Source organism: Heteronotia binoei, chromosome 9 (genome assembly GCF_032191835.1).
Source record: "Heteronotia binoei isolate CCM8104 ecotype False Entrance Well chromosome 9, APGP_CSIRO_Hbin_v1, whole genome shotgun sequence".
Taxonomy (NCBI): domain Eukaryota; kingdom Metazoa; phylum Chordata; class Lepidosauria; order Squamata; family Gekkonidae; genus Heteronotia; species Heteronotia binoei.
The window spans coordinates 41,462,899-41,480,826 of record NC_083231.1 but is presented as its reverse complement, the minus strand read 5'-3'; the positions used below and the strand labels follow the sequence as shown (position 1 = coordinate 41,480,826).

General features: G+C 44.1%; 1 protein-coding gene across 1 annotated transcript in view; it reads left to right on the top strand.

Annotated features, from left to right (window-relative positions):
- NEIL3 (nei like DNA glycosylase 3) overlaps positions 1–1,743 on the top strand; it is a 32,943-nt gene extending 31,200 nt beyond the window's left edge. The window contains 2 exon segments of the mRNA XM_060246499.1: positions 1,104–1,232; positions 1,234–1,743. Coding sequence (XP_060102482.1) covers positions 1,104–1,232; positions 1,234–1,287 — 183 coding nt within the window. The 3' untranslated portion in view covers positions 1,288–1,743.
- Positions 1,744–17,928: the final 16,185 nt, after the last annotated feature.

The window sequence follows — 17,928 nt, the reverse complement described above, 5'->3', positions numbered from 1 at the left end:
TGTAGTTCTGGCTACCACTCTTCAGAGATGTAGAATGCAAAGCTGCCATATAAGCCTTAGAAAGTGTAAGCAAAGTCCACTTCTTAGAGCAGAGGTGTGAGAGTCAAATCTCCAGGCACCCTGGCAACCATGCTGGTGAACATGATGTTCACATGTATGAAAAGTAGGGGGCTTTTCCTCACAAGGGAGATGGACAAATCTCCCTGGGAAGGAAATTCCAAAATTTTAGTGCCATGTTCAAGAAGGCCCTTTCTTGGTTTGCCACCTGTCTAGCCTTGGATGTCAGGAGTACCTGAAGAGGGCTTCTAAGGATGACTGGGAAGGTCGGGTAGCTTCATATGGAAGTAGGTATTAAGATGGTGGTCCCAAGCCAGATAAAACTTTCAAAGTCAATATCAGCACCTTGAATTGAGCCCTGCAGCAAATTGGAAACCAGTATAATTGAAACAAGACTACTTGTATGGTCCTATAACCTACTCCATTCAAAATCAGATTGCCTTTAGGATAGACGTGATTCTTCTGACTTTCCTTCCCACAACTGCTTAGTTGCTGTCTAGAGAGAGGGCTGTGTTCACACATTCATTACTTGGCTCTCTCATCCCTTTCTTTGTCTACCCAGCCTTTATACAATTAATTGTTTCATGATAGGCAGAAATTAAACAGGTATAGCAGTTATTAAAAGTACATAAAGTGTAATAAAGAAGGAATTAGCACTTTCCGACTAAACGTGATTTTTGTGTGTGTTTTCAATTTATTCAGCTTTGATGCTTTCCCCCCATGCCTTATAGTAACTAAAACAGTGGTATCAGTTGACCTTCAGACCAAGTTTTACAATTCTTAGCGAGTGAGATCTTTTGTTTTGAGCAATGTATGTGGAACTTGTATAATTTCCTGAGTTGGATGAGATTAGCAAAACCTGTCCTTCCACAAAGTCAAACCAGTAGAAATCAGACATTGAAAGAAACTATTTTAAAAGGGGGGTATTTTGACTCTTATTAGTTGCCATCTACCTGTCAGAATTAAAGGCAGGCTTTCTGCCACCAATGTAAAAGAAATTTGGCTACTGCATCTGGTGTTAAAGAGAAAATGATTTCTCTCCACAGTGGGCAGACCTGCATTTTCCATTCTGCAATCATGAGAAGCGCTGCATTATGAGGACAGTGTTAAAGATTGGCCCTAACAATGGAAAGAATTTCTTTGTGTGCCCTCTTGAGAAGGATAAACAGTGTGACTTTTTTTCAGTGGGCAGAAAATGGTCCAGGAATGAAGATTATCCCAGGATGCTGAGTGATTCATCTCCAATACACCATCTGACATTAATCTTCTTAAACTATGTATTCTACAGTTCTCTTCTGTAGGAGACATTTTAGGAGGGTCATGATCAAATGACACTTTCTGATTGCAAATCTATCTAGATTATATATTTGAACATTACTTCTGTCCCTACTGCTGTTTGTGCTATTTTCTGTTAATTACTTCTTGTTTGTTCTAACTGTAGAAACTCTCAGAATGAATTGTGTGTGTGCACTTGACACAGATGTCTTGCAATGTACTGTGATTTGTCAGTAAACATATATTTTAGTTAAGAGTTTATCTGTGTCATTTGTCCTTCAATGCTTTTTTCATATTCTAATAAAACTTTTATGGAAAACATAACTTGACTCAATGCATTTAAGATGAATAGATTTTAATACATTTGGCACTCAGTTATGAAAGATTAATATGCTCAATAAAACGTTTCTAGCATTCATGAGCCTTTGATTGTTCATACCAAGCTGTCCTTAAAAGCTTGTTGTTTGAGTCAAAGACTAAACAGTTCATGTGTATCTAACAAGTTCTGTCAACCACGATAGAGCTATAGGTGACCCTGTAGCCATGGTTTCAGCAGGGTTTTGTCTGAGTACTTTTCCTATATTGGAACCTGCACTGAGATGAAATATTCAGTTATAAGACAACAACAGATCATTGAATTTAAAACTCTTATCAACTTAGGTCTGCTTAATGCTTCACAGAATCAGGCTGAAGTACTTCTTTTGTACAGAATCCACATTGTGGTGTGGTTGTAAAGGAATTTAATATTATTGTTGTTTGTAACTCATAAAAGCAACATGTATTCATGTGTTTTTAGTTCTTAAAATGCAATTTAATTCCACCATAGTATTTTTTCCTGTTGCTATGTAACGGAAAATTGAATACTCTGGGTACTGGTTTCCCTAGTTCCTTTGGCTCCTTGTAGCCACTTATCTAGTATATTTCTATTATCAGAGTCTGTTAGAATGAATCCCCCCCACTACCGAATTGAACTGCACTTCACCTTTGTCTTGTCAGCCACAGGTGACCTCTTAAGATTTCACTAGGTTAGTTTAAAGCAGTTAATTGTTACAGTACTTTTAACTCTAGTGTAGTGCTGTTTATTCCTTAAGTGCTTTTAAGTAATTTTGAGCCAGCTGAGACTACCTTGAAGTATGGGCTGCTATGACTGTCTGCAGATGGTGTGACCTTAAAAGCTCTTCAGACAGACACCACAATGAAAGTGCCACCACTGATAAAGGGGATGGGGGAATACATTGAACTATCTGAGTGATCCCGTGAGGATGCCTTTTCTGCACCTTGTGAAAGAGGATTTTCACTTATCTTTTACCACACCATTTTGAAAACACTTGTCTTGCTGCACAAAACATTGGACTTGGAGACTTAGTATTAAATCCAAATTCTACCTTGAGATCTTGTAAAACCTTACCTGTCAGCCTCTGTAAAACAAGAATAACAATGAAAATTCCCCTGCTGATGTGCTAAGTTTCACGAAAGAACACAACTTTTTCTCTCAAAGCAGTATAGTTTTAGTATAGTAATAATACACCTCTACGTATTCTCAGATGTTTTCAGTGCAGAAAGTCAGAGGTGTGTACGCTCCATATGCCTTAAACTGTTATTGACTGACTCAGAGTAAGAACTGACTGCAGACAAGATCTCAGATGGCAATATTTGTGTCCACTGATAGATGTCCTACAAACAAGTATTCTATATTTAGAATATATGCCAATTTTTTTTCCTTTTAAATGCAGAAATTCAACAGGTGAAGCAGAAATTTCTGTAATTTCCCATTCTATGTCATGTAGTGGTTAAAGACAGAGCTTCTGTTAGAGCAAAAATATAGTGATCCTAACCACAAGAAGCAAAAAATACACAATTCTCTCAGAAACCAATTATGCCTATAACTACATTTGATAGTGTTTGGGGACATGTGCAAGAAAAACAACATATTGTGAAAGCCAGAGTTTAGAACAGCCCAAGTCTAAGTACTGCCATCTGTACGTTCATGTGGTTTTTTAACATCATCTGTTTTTTCCTGTTTTAAATATGCTAATTTAAAATGGCAGTTGATGTCCCCTGACTATTCCATAGTTGTTTCTCTGATTATCTGTGTATAGGCATGCCATTCTTTTGGCTTTCTGCTCCTTTCATGAGGTGATGCTAGTAAGGAAGGTAGAGGTCCTGGAGGACATTGTTCTTTTCACTTTTGATGGAGTTCGGCTGACCCTTGCTGACTCAGTTAAAAGCCTAGGAGATTATTACTGGAGAAGCAAGTTAATGCAGCTACAGAAAATGCTTTCTACTAACTCAGCCTAGCTTATAAAATGGCCCCTTACCTTGATACAGCTGATCTGGCTATCTGGATTCATGCCAAAATAACATCAACTACTGTAATGCACTGTACATTGGTGTCCCCTCAAAATCAACTCAGAAACTCCAAATGATCCAGAATGCTACAGCTCAGTAATTAATGGGAACTAAACAGAACATGCATATTGTATTTTGCAGATGCTATATTGGCTGTCCATTTGTCACTGGACTCAGTTTAAGGTATTGGAAAAGGAAAGGTCCCCTGTGCAAGCACCTGTTGTTTCCGTCTGGGGTGATGTTGCTTTCACAATGTTTTCACGGCAGACTTTTTACGGAGTGGTTTGCCATTGCCTTCCCCAGTCATCTACACTTTCCTCCCAGCAAGCTGGCTACTCATTTTACCGACCTCGGAAGGATGGAAGGCTGAGTCAACCTCGAGCCAGCTACCTGAAAACCCAGCTTTCAGTCTCAGCTGGCTCAAAATTATGGTATTTCAAAGCACTTAAGGAATAAACAGCACTGCACTAGAGAACTCAGGTCATGAGCAGAACTTAGGACTGCAGTACTGCAGCTTTAACACTCTGTAGTATTGACTGTCACATAAATAGTCTCTCCCCTATGCTCTGCCACAATAGTTTTGCTTATCTAAGTAGAGTTTTCTGCAGGCGTCAACCTGCAAATGGGTAAAATCAACAAGTGCCCATACATGTGCTTCCTCTGTTGTGGCTCCCACCTTATAGAATGGCCTGCTTGGGGAGGTCAGGAAAGCTCACAGTCTTCTGGCTTTCTGCAAACCAATGCAGCCGCCCACCTGGGTCTGTGCAGAACTGAATTATTCAAGAGGGCTTTTCTGCACAGGTGATATGATTACACTACACAAAATGGTTCACAAACATGGATAAATGATTAAGGACTGTGATCAGTACTGCTGTGTATAGCTTATAAGTAGGATCCTATTGTATAATTTTTGTACTTATTCCATGCTTCAGCTCTTTCTGGTGATTCCAGACATTTAAAATCCTGATGCACTGATTACGGGATATCCCATTTTGTTGATTGTAGTGACTCACTATGTGTAATCTGCCTCGAGTCCCTGTGAGAAAGGTGGACTATAAATAATGTAAATAAAATTGAAAAAATACTCTTGTTGAGGTGAAACTGAGAGCCAGTTTCACTTTATATACTGAAGTAATCCACACAAAACATTTGCCCTGTTAAACACTTCATTTTCTGTAAAATAAACATTTGTTGTTCATATCTATCTGTACCTCATCTTGTCTAGTCAAGTGTCAAAAGAAGGTGATTTCTGCTTACTTCATAAATAGTTACAGCCTTCGTCTAGCAGGTTTCCAAATAAGAGACTTTTAGGAAGCACATAGAGTACATGCTATCAAGGCTTGTGTTCCCCTTTTTACTTTGGTTGCAGGGGTTGGAGAGGCCAAAGTGGGGGACTGAACATTCTCCAGTTCAGTGGGCAGTTGTCTCCTAATTCCCCCCCCTTCTCCCTGCACTGCCCAAACACCACTACTGTTGTGTCCGTCTTTTGTCCCGGAAGGTACAGCACAGCGCGCCTGTGGGCGGTGCCTGGAAGGGACGAACACAGCCCGCCTATGACGATCAGTGGCGGGAAGTTTAACTGGGAAGGATTGGACCTGACCAGGAAGAAGGTTGTTTCAGGAAATGTATATAACAGGGTTCCTGACCCTGCCAGGTGGTCTTTGTGATGTACTCGCTAATAAAGCATGTTGCCATTTGAACGTCTCCGACTTCAGTACATTACACTGGCGATGAGGATGGGATACCAGTGAGCAGAGAGCAGCCTACAGCACTCCGAGCTCTAGTGCTTCCATGGCTGAGGTCATGGCTACTGCTCCTGAATAAACCGTACCGGCATTCAACATCACCCAGCCCAGCTTATGGGAATCATGGGTGGACCAGATCAACTACTACATAGAGCTGCACAAAATGGAGGCAGCGGCCAAGAAGAAGGTGCTTCTCCTGAGTTCGTGCGGGGTGGAGACCATCTAGCTGATGAAGCGACTCATCGCGCCGACCACCCTCACAAGGACCACCTACGAACAGCTGGTCAAGGTGATGACGAACCACATGGTGCCCCAGCCATCCCGTCTCACACACAGGCATGCGTTCTACATGAGACAACTGAGACACGCTGAGTCCGCCGCCAAGTATCTTACGTAGCTCCGTGGATTAGCCCTGAGATGCGATTTCACAGGGGACCTGGAAGAGATCCTGCTGGACCGCTTCACAGTTGGTATCTAGGAGAAGAAAATGCGCCAAAAGTTGCTAGCATATGAAGACAAACACATCAACCTCGCGAAAGTGCTTTGACAAGCAACCACCATCGAACAGACATACACTAGCCCTTCTACGAACCAGGCCACCACTGTCTTGATCTTGGATGGCTCCAATGAGGAAGGGGCACACCAGCTTCGCTGTCAGCCACTTAGCAGGCTGAAAACACCAACCTGACCATGGGCAGTGGAGAAGCCAAGCACCAAGTGCGCCAGCTGTGGGGACCCACACAAGCACCGAGACTGTCCCTACTGCAATGCGGAGCGCAGAAGCTGCAGAAAAGTGGGCCATGTTGCCCAAGTTTGCAAGGTCAGAACCAACAGGAGGCCCTAATCCGCACACCATGACTCGACAGACGCACACACAATGGCCTCAAGCAGCATCCAGGTAATGAACTTGCCCCTGGACATCCCCAACAAGGTCAAAGTGCAGGTCTTGATAGAAGGGGGTCCCTGCTTGATGTAACTGGACATGGGATCCTCCATCTCCATAATTTTGGAGGAGACCCTTAGTAAACTCTGCCCTCACAACTGGCTGGCCCTCTGGCCCGCGGAGTTCATATTGCAGGACTTTCAAAAGAATCTGGTGCAGATCATGGGGTGGGCCAGAGGTAGGGTGTAATTCAAACATTTTAAAGAGGCCCTAGACATACTTGTGGTGAAGCACCGGTTCACCACCCTTTTGGGATTGGCTTGGTTTAAGCCCCTGGGCATCAAAATTGTAGGGGCGGACCACATGCAGGCCCACACTTTCAACCAAGTGTGCCAGGAGTTCCCAGAAGTATTCAATGAGGCTCTGGGAACCTACAAGGGGCCACCTATCGTGCTGCAGCTGGACCCCACGGTTAGGCCCTTAAGGCTGAAGGCTCAGCGGGTTCTGTTTGCTCTTAAACCAAAAACTGAAGCAGAACTGTACCACCTCGTGGCCCAGAGGGTGCTAGAGCCCATCTCCCACACCATTTGAGAAACCCCCATAGTCACCCCAGTCAAGCCGAACAAGGATGTGCGCATCTGTGCAGACTACAAATGCACAATTAATAAAGCACTACAGGAACACCCATACCTCGTCCCGGTGGTCAGACATGTCCTTGCTCCCCTAGCTGGCTCTAAGATTTCTGGGAAGTTGGATTTGGCCCAAGCATACCAACAACTTCTGGTGGATGAGCAAATGGCTGAGGATCTGACCATAGTTACACGCTGGGGTGCTTTCAAGGTGCAGAAGCTACAATTTGGGGTCAGAATGGCTCCAGGAATTTTCCAAAGCTTAACAGACTCTCTCCTTAAAGGGATTCCTGGAGTACAGCCCTTTTTCGATGACGTTTTAATAGCAGCACCCAACAAGTGCCCATACATATGAGTTCTGCCGCCTTCGAGAGGTGCTCCGCCGTTTCCAGAATGAGGGTCTCAAGGTGAAGCGGGAGAAGTGCTCGCTTGGGGTGCCAACAGTGAAGTTCCTGGGGTTTGCAGTGGACACTGCAGGAATTCACCCAATGGCCAACAAGACCAGGGCGATAGTCCAGGCCCCAGGCCCCACTTGCAAGGCAGAGCGGCAAAGGTTTTTTGGGCTCCTGAACTTTTACTACTCATTCTTGCCCGCAAAGCAGTCCTGGCCGAACCCCTATACAGACTCCTAGATAAGGGCGCCCCATGGGTCTGCGGAAAAAAGCAAGCCGTGGCCTTCCAGGCGGTCAAGGACATCTTGGTTTCAAATTAGGTACTCCACCATGATTTTAGCCTGTGATGCTTCCCCTTACGGTGTGGGCACTGTCCTGGGCCACCAACTCCCAGATGGGAGAGAGGTCCCTGTGGCCTATTACTCTTGGACTTTGAACCAGGCTGAGCGCAACTATGTCCAAATAGACAAGGAGGAGTTGGCAATCGTGGCGGGTGTATACAAATTCAATGACTAACTGTATGGTAGGTGCTTCATGATTGCCACAGACCACAAGCCATTGCTCGGCCTACTTGCCCGAGACTGCCAGATGCCGCAGATCCTGTCACAGTGGGTCCTGCGGTGGAACGAGTTTCTCAACTCCTACACCTAAAAGCTAGTCTACCACCTTGGAAAGGCAATGGGCCACGCAGATGCCCTCAGCCACCTTTCGCTGCCAGAGATGGACCCCGATCCGGCCCCGGCCCACCACATGATGCTTCTGGATTCTATACCGGAGCAGCCCCTCCATGCCACTGAGGTAGCCAGGTCCACGGGTAGAGACCGCAACCTTGCATGCGTTTCAGACTGGGTGGGGAGGGGTTGACCCATGGGCAAATTGGATGCTGAATTCAGGCCTGTTGTTTCCCACTGGGAGGAACTCTTCTTACACAAAGGGTGTATTCTGTGGGGCAACAGAGTGGTGGTATCTCCCCCACTCCAGAAGCAAGTGCTCGAAGCCTTGCACAAGACGCACCCTGGGATAGTGTGTATGAAAGCTCTGACGCAGAGCTATGTATGGTGGCCAGACATAAATGAAGAGAGAGAGGTAGGTTAGGAGGTGCCCACCCTGCCAAGAGTCCCAGCCAACTCCGTCCGGCACCCCCGTTCACCATTAGGAATCCAATCGGGTGCCAAGGTCTCAGCTACACTTAGATTTTGCGGGGCCATACCAGGGGCAAATATTCTTTATCTTGGTGGATGCTTACATGAAGTGGCTGGAGGTCATCCCAGTTGCTTCCACCTCCACTGCGGCTGCAGTCAGAACCTTATGGAGGGTTTTTTGCACCCATGGGATCCCTGACACTGTAATGACGGACAACGGCACCACTTTTACCTCCCGGGAGTTCCAGGAATTCTTGAATAGGTACCTCATCCACCACATACGGTCCACTCCCTTTCACCCTGCAACTAACGCCAAGCAAAGCGCATGGTTTGCACAATCAAGGAGGCCCTGGGTCGCATAGTTCAACGGGATTGGGACCACCGACTGTCAGGCTTCCTATTTGGGAACAGGATCAACCCTAACCCAGCTACGGGCATAAGCCCCACCAAGTTACTCATGGGCAGTAGGTTAACCACCCGGCTCCATAGGCTGCACCCTGACCAGGCCCCAGACCTCCACAGCTCCCCTGAGACCAGGGAGGGCACTAGGGGGTTCTTTCCGGGGGATCTGGTCTGTGCCAAGAACTTTGCAAGCGGGCTAGAGTGGATACCAGTTTGGGTGCTGCGGCTCACCAGGTCCCACTCATATGAGATCTCGTTGGAAGGGGGGCAGCTCCTCCGCAGACACATAGACCAGCTTCTCCACCGCACCCTGCCGGAGGAACTGACAGGGCCAGGGGAAGTGGGGAGAGCATGGGACTGCCGCAAGAAGCGACCCTGCCGGGCTTGCCAGGTTTGCTGGTGGAGGAGCCTTAAAGGGACAGGGTGGAGGAGATACCTCCACAGGCTCAAGACAACGCTCTGCCGACCGCACCCCAAAGCGAGGAACCAGCAGTTACAGAACCCCAGGCAGCAGCTCCAGCTCCCCAGATCGAACCTCGGCAGTTACACAGAGAGCAGCAACCACCCGCTCATTTGAAAGACTATGTATCTTGAACTGGGAGGGTAGGAGTGTTGTGTCTGCCATTCATCCCGGAAGGTACAGCACAGTGCGCCTGTGGGCAGTGCCTGGAAGGGATGAACACAGCCTGCCTATGACGATCAGTGGCGGGAAGTTTAATTGGCCAGGATTGAACCTGACCAGGAAGAAGGTTGTTCCAGGAAATGTATATAACAGGGGACCCGGCCCCTCCATGTGATCTTTGTGATGTACTCGCTAATAAAGCATGTTGCCATTTGAACGTCTCCGACTTCAGTACGTTACAACCATAGAAGCTTTCTTCCAACTTCAGTGGTTCTTCCGTTGAAGGAAGACCCACTTATGTTGGAGGAAGGATCCTTAGGCTAGAGGAAGGCTACTTGAAGGATGGTTAGATCCACCTCACTGACTTATTAGAAATGGTTCTCCAACATTTTGAAGGAACTACCCCTTTTCAGAAGAAAGACTGAGCCAGGGACTATTTGAAGCAAGGCTCTGATTCTCTTTGATTGTGGAAAGTGATCACCTGGAAAAAGAATACGCGAAGCTTAAAGCAAAGGTTTTAATTTGTTGTCGAAGGCTTTTAATTATTTGTTAATCTGTTACATAACTGATTTTCCCAAAACTTGGTAGAATTTGGCACAGCATTAGAAACTACATTTTGATAACAATAACTGTAAATAGAATTGTAAATATTGGATCAAAGCTTTTAGCTGCCTTTTAAACCAGAAGATGCAAAACCTACTGAGACAATCTGATTTCCTGGAATTTCCTATTAGTAGGCAGCAGTGGGTATAATGAGCATACATGCACTACATTAGAATATGTTTAAAATTAGCACAAATGGCTGTGCTACCATAGCCGATCACTTAATCTGCAATTATTGTATAATAAAGTGACTTGTCTACAGTTATGTTTGATGGACTACAATTTATAAGAAAACATTTTTGTAGATTTGCTTTGTATCAGAAGTCTATACAAAATATTATAGCTATTCAAAGCATAACATAATGGTGGGGGTGGAAAAACAGAAGGAGCTGAAGACTACATGTAGATGTACTCCTAATGAGATCAAAATGAGTAAGCAGGTAAGGGCACAGAATAATTTGAAGATAATATTTAGAAGGAAAAAAAATAAACCATTGACTTTGAATTCTTGCAATCCATTTGGGAGGTATAAAGAAGTTCAATGCTGTGAGGGTAGGGTGAATATGTGACAGTTATCTGAAGATGAAGAGACAAAGCCATGAAGCGTTCTGCTTGAAGATAAGCAGTAGGCTTTAAGTTGCTTGCCTCCCAACACTTCTCACTTCTACCACTCTATGAGGGGGGAAATAGTGAGCAAAGCAGGTAGGAGACAATAAGTGGGAAAGAAGAGGACAGGATGACAAATCAAGCCAGAGATGGCCAAAAGCATAGTCTTTCCAGACCCACTCTGGCAACAAGGGGGCAGAAATGGAGAGGGGACAGCCATTAGTGATGGCATGGTATCACTTCAGGGAAAACACCACAAGTGATGTCATGCTTCCTTAGGAATAGCTGGAAATTCTATGATATTACTATATAGTAGGGGTGGCCAAATTGTGGCTCAAGAGCCACATGCTCTTTCACACATATTGTGTGGCTCTCGAAGCTCCCACCACCCCATCAGCCAGCTTGGAGAAGGCATTTGTTTCTTTAAATCACTTCTCCAAGCCAAGCCAGCTGGTGGCTTGAATGCATTTAGAGTTGCTTTCTTTCCACCTCTCCCTCCCCATCTATTTGCCTTCCATCTGCCTGCCTGCCTGCCCTCAAACATCTGACATTCATGTCTTGTGGCTTTCATACATCTGATGCTTATTCCATTTGGCTCTTATGTTAAGCAAGTGGCTCTTATGTTAGTTTCCAGCAATTGCTAGAGAGGTGTGACTTTTCTTCCAGAAATGGTATTTTCTCCTGGCATCACTTGGAGCAGTGGCAGGAAGCAAAAGCTACTGGGGGACTGGCAGCCCTACAAAGTCACCTCTTTTCTTATTATACCTGAAACTGATCTTTGAAATTATGTAAACCTTAAATTTTTTGAGAGGGGAGCAACATCTGCCTTCAGACATCATAAACAAACCTTAGTTGGCTTCCTAGTTAATAATTATGTTCATGCACTCCTCACAGCTTTCTCCCCTCAAGCAGATATTGGAGAGTGTGAGCACGATTAACTAAGTGTGCACCAGTCACCAACAAACTGTAGTTTATGTTAGGGAATTTTTGGAGCAGAGAAACCTTTTATAGAACTCCCATTCCCACCAGGTTCAGTAAGGCAAGAACCACATAATTTGAGACAGAGAGAGAAACCTGTTCCAAAGTTAAAACCATTTATTAAAAGAAAACCATGCAGCACACCTTTTCAAGCAAGAAGGAATTTCAGTATTCATTTTACGGAAGGAAAAAAGATAAACCCAGGGCTTTTTTTCCCTGCTGGAACCCACAGGAGCAAAGCTCCGCCTGGCCTGGCCAGGGCTCCAGCTGGCCCGACCCGCCATACAGCAGCCATGTACTCCCAGGCCAGGCGGTGTGGCCTAATATGTAAATAAAATCCTGCTGGGCTTTTTCTAAAAAAAGCAATGGATAAACCAATATTTATAAACCAATAGTACATTATTGATTATAGTACACTGTAGTATCTATTAGGCTTGCCAATCCCCAGGTGGGGGCAGGGGATCCCCCGATTTTGAGGCCCTTCCTCCACTTCAGGGTTATCAGAAAGCGGGCGGAGGGGAGGGAAATGTCTGCTGGGGACTCTTTTATTCCCTATGGATATTTATTCCCATAGAAAATCATGGAGAATTGATCCACGGATATCTGGGGCTCTGGGGGGGGGGGCTGTTGTTTGAGGTAGAGGCACCAAATTTTTGGTATAGCATCCAGTGCCTCTCCCCAAAATACCCTGCAAGTTTCAAAAATATTGGGCCGGGGGTCCAATTCTATGAGCCCCAAAAGAAGGTGCCCCTATCCTTCACTATTTCCTATGGAAGGAAGGAATTGAAAAGGTGTGCCATCCCTTTAAATGTGATAGCCAGAACTCCCTTTGGAGTTCAATTATGCTTGTCACAGCCTTGATCTTGGCTCCACCCCTAATGTCTCCTGGCTCCACCCCCAAAGTCCCCAGATATTTCTTGAGTTGGACTTGGCAACCCTAGTATCTATTTAGGAATACATTCCAGCACTCTGTCAAGTCCTAACCATGGCATTGGCAGAAGGCCCTTAGCATCTCAAACACTGGTGGCAGATACCTTTAGAATCCAGATTAACTGTCAATTAAGAAACCAGATGGTCCTGACAAAACCAGACCCTTCCTTTTTCTGAGGAGAAAATTCTGACTAGAGTCATTGCATTACTAGGTCAGAAACACCCTCCCTCTCAAGAGCTTGGAACCACAAGTCTTCATATCTAGATGTTTTGACTTTGAGACTGGAACTCATTAAATGTAAACAGTTCTTTTTAGAACAGTGTCAAGCTTGAAGAGTCTCCTGCAATGTCCCATTTATTTATTTTTATTTTATTTTATCAGATTTATATCCCACCCTCCCCTGACGGGCTTAGGGCGGCTAACAACAGATTAAACCACATAAAACCTTAAAAAACAAAATACACAATAAAATCATTCATACAGTTTACAATCATTAAAACCAAGATGTGCATTTCTGATTACTCTGATATTCTTGATTCAGTTATAATGATTCAGTAGGATTATCAGTACCATGGAGTAATAGCTACCTCCCTTCAACCATTAAAAGCAAGTTTAAATAATTCGGTTTTACAGACCTTGTGGCAGGTCCTGCAGAGCCCTGATGTTTTCGGGGAGGGCATTCCACAATACAGGGGAATTTTTATATTTTTTTGTTCTTGAATGTTCAAAAGGGAGATCTGCAGTACTATTAAGAGTAACTGTGATGGAAGGAAACACTTTAGACCCTAATTTCCCTTTATATTAAAAAAAGAGGAGGAGAAAAATTTTGGCTGATTCATTCCTCTTATTGCACCCCCCCCCCTTTCATCCCCATAGTGCCACCAGGGATTAATGGAACACTGTTTTGGAGGAGGATTGCAGAAGACTACAGCACAAGTGTGTGAGCATGGGGTGGAGGCTGCTGTTGATGTAGTGCAGCTCTGATCTTGCCACACAAGGTCAAAGCCTGTCTCTCGACAGCCCTTTGCTAGCAGTCTCCCCATATTAGGGACAGATAGCTTATGAACCCCTCAGCAACCCTTGCTAGAGTCAATAAAGCTTACAGAATTGCCCAGGAGTGAGCTCAATTTGAGAAATGTTAAGACCTATTGAAGCCAAAGGTACAGACGAGAACAAGATTGACGACTTTTCGTCTGCATTCACTCCTGAGACTGGGGCATTGTTTCTGAGGACACTGTTAAAGAACACAGTAAAGAGTTAAAAAATATCCAGCCTTCTGGCTTCTGTCCCATATTTGCAATTTGTTCTTGCATCCACTTTAACCTTTGCCCTCTCCTGTCCTTTCCCCTAAACAGGTCAGCATCTTTCCATGTCTCCTCATAACAGTACCGATTGTGAGACGGACCGCTTAATCGTGATTCAGTCCTTCAGTCTGAAAGAGGCAAGTCATCCTCCAGTAGGGCAGAGGAGTACTTAGGCCCTCAATCTATTTTAATATTAGCACAAGAACACCAGAAAAGGGATGAGAGAACTTAGTTTTGTTTGTTGCTGCCGTAAGCATCTCCTTCTCTCCAGGAGCCTTGAATGGCTGTTTGGAAAGAAATAAACCTGGCAGAGCATAGTGCAGCAGCTGTTCCTGCTCTGGCCATTCCCTCAGCCCCATAACAGGGTTTACTAAGAGCAGAGTGTGGTCCATTTGCTTGTACTCCAATCCAGCCTGGCTTGCAACATACAAGCTCTGCTGCATTGCTTCAGTCAAGCTCTCTTGCCTATAAAAGCAATTAGCCCCTCCTCCCCACATACTGCCCATGTTAATATTTAAATCTGACATTGTTAATCAGAGGGAAGAAAAAGAAGACCAAGTACTAAATGGCAATTTAAAAGTAGATGATGAATACAAAGTGTTGGCAACGAGTGCTCCATTTAAGCCTAAGTGTAGTTAAGTGCAAGTTAGGCAACAATTGTGCGCATCAGATTTCAGGATACTAACAGATGGGAGGTGGAAAAAGTGATGGCTGAAACCCACAGAAGCTTTTTAGCTGAATTACACAGTCATTCATCTTGTTTGGGCTTGTGCTCTGGGAGCTGCTTGGAGTGGGAGGGGGAGATAATGTAATGGCAATAGTATATCAGCTGTCAATTGTGGCCCTCTTTGAAAGCAAGGATTCAGTTTGGAGAGGGGGAAATATTTAAAACGCTTTTTCCCGTTGTAATTAACACTGCATCTCTGGTCTCTTTCAAGGATCTCGTTACACCTCTCGCCTCGTCATAGTTACGGGAAGATCTCATTAGAAGGCTTCTCAGCTGATGCAAATGCCTCAAGTTGCCAGGTTCTGTTCAAGAGAGGATTCCTGGGTCTTTAACAGCAGAGTTAGAAAGGATATCTTTGGCTGACACTCTTTACTTCTCCACTGCCACTATCATGACAGGAGAAATCATCTCTGCCCAAATTTTCCTCTGAAGCTGGTAAAAACACCACATTCTTGCTTCATACTTAACTGTTCAGCCAGGGATTGTAATATGTCCCAACATAATTTTTAATGATATTTTATATGTAATTATAAAGATATCATGTCATTTCTCTTGAGCCTATTAGAAGAGGGTGGGATATACGGTAAATCTGATAAATAAATATAATGAAAAACACTTGCTAGTTTAACAATTGTTGTACAGCATTGATATAAGCCAGTAGTCTTAGTTCCTGTTGGGAATGTATATACACCATCTATTTGAAATTGTTATAACTGCAGCGGTACATACTAAAATGTTTCTATCAAAAGATGTGCCTACACTGTGTGGAACAAACTTGCTTCAATTTGTGGACAGAACCCAGTGGTAAATTACAGCTTAAGCTCTGAATAATGCCTAGATGGCAGACTTACCAGACACTCCATGGCCGTTTTCGCACTCACGTTTTACTGGCGCCACGACCCTCCTGACGCCGGCGAATCTGCATGGATTTCACACCAGAAGCGCCGGCGCACCCAGAAGCGCCGGCTACTTCCGTCGCTAAGCCAGCGCAAACGCAAATCGCAAAGATGCAGGAAAACGTTTGCGCTGGTTTAGCGACGGAAGTAGCCGGCGCTTCTGGGTGCGCCGGCGCTTCTGGTGCGAAATCCATGCAGATTCGCCGGCGTCAGGAGGGTCGTGGCGCCAGTAAAACGTGAGTGCGAAAACACCCCATGTATTCTACTTTGGTTCCATGATGGTGGAAGAAATGTGTGAGATAAATACAAATACATAAATACTGAATTTACCTAATGAAATATCTGTTACTACATAGGTGGTCTGGGAAATCTGAAGGCAGCTATTCCATATGCCAGTAGAAATGGAGGATGGACATAGAGTGGTCATGACTCATTACTAAGGACCTTTTTACATCAACAAAGGTGCTGGTTTCTTTTGACGAAGTACAGCAATCTGGGAAGAGAATACCTGATGCGTTTTTACTATGCAAAGAATAAATGCACAGATAAAACCATAATAAATAGGAGGCAGCCCAAATGTCCTTTGAAAAATAGGATCCATTTCCCATGCAATAAAAGTAATGTATAATGTGGTATGGTTGAAATTGCATTTGTGTTTATGATATTAAAAATACATTATCAGCATTTAATATGCACACCACAATCCATTAAATTGCATATCATGTTGCAAATTCATTTCCTCACTGCTTGGGTTATCTTTGATAACACTTTCTTGACAATAACAGAAAACTGAATTTTTGCTTTGATGGTTAAAAGAAAAAAAGCAAACCAAAAGTGCCCATGAGGGCAGTATTAATCAAACAGCATTCACTTGGTTTGACCAACATAATATGTAGTCTGTTAATTGTAATTGTTCAGATAACAACTACAGAATGGTCTCCACAAATAGAGAAGGGTACTTGAATGACTACTTAGGTGATTGTAGACTCTGTCTGGTTGATTGAATACTTCTCCTGATTGAGGAGCAAGGTTTAAGCTCTTTCTTTACTTGGAAAGGAAAAGCTTGTGAGTAGATTTCCCTGCCTTCAAGTTTAGTGTACCAGCTATGCTTCTTTAAAAAGCATGATGACCAATAAGCCGGGAGCAAGAAGGTGAAGTTCAGCCATCTAAATAAAATCCAGCTTAATGAAGGTAGAAGAAAGAGACAAGCACACCTCACCTCATTTATATACACTCCATTCCTCCTTTGACCTTCACAATCCACTCACTGTGTTCAATCACACCAACAAACAGTTTCTGGGAAAGAGAGGAACAGCTATATAAACCACCTTTCTCTAGCCTTCTTTCTTCAAGATAGCATATATATGCTAGGCAGCCAGTTTTTAATTTTTGAGATGAAGGAAAGTGTCGATAATGCTTCTCCCATTACCCCCAAAAGGCAGCCAGACTGGTTTAATAGACACCCTGAAATGATGTGTAGCATTTCAGCTGTATTTGAGAACTTCAGTATCTGTTACATAGATAACATGCTTCTCATGCACTTCTGTGGAAAGACGGGGAGGGGGGGGGGGAGTGGAGGTTCCCAGTCTCCTGCCTACCTGTCACTGAACAAGCCATACCTACTAAATATACTTTTGTGACTGGTTTGAGTTGTCTAGTAAAAAGAGCTCAGGAAAGCATATGATTATATCATAAAAGTGTGAGAGAGCTTGTAGTGGAGTGTTATTTTAACTAGAAGACCACATACACTAGAACAAACGTTTATTAATTTATGTTGGGGAAATAAAGAGTTTTTAATCATTAAAAACTGAAATTCAATGGCAAAACATAGGGTAATGTATGGGTGCTGGGGAGGAGAGGGTTTGAGGGAGAGGCCCCAGATTTTCTGTTTCTGAAATGATGTTGCAGTAAAACAAGTTGCTCAGCTTTGTGAATCTTGATTTCAGATTTGTGTCCATATTTCAGTATATCCAGGCCATAAGGGCACTGAGTTCAGCAGCTGGGCAGTAGCTGGTAGGGTTGTGTCACTGGGCTGGTCACTATTAGGCTGGCACACAGCTCTGCTGCTTAGCACCAGTTTGTAATTGAGATTCTCAGATTTGAACTAATGTCCTGTATGTATGGTACTGGCACTGCCATAGTGGCACTTGTTCTGCTTGGGCACATAGAACCACTATGCTCCTTGCAAACAAGCATTCTCACCATAGTTGACTTTCCACTGCAGAGATTCTCTAGGAGAATCTGACTGTTGAGTTTACAAGTTTTTCCCATTATAGGAAACAATGGGGAAGGGGGAACAACCAATTTGCGATCCCATAGAATGGGAAACCCGGGTCCAAACTTTTTGGAATTGGGACTTCCTTAGGGGAGAGGTTCTTGCAGGTACA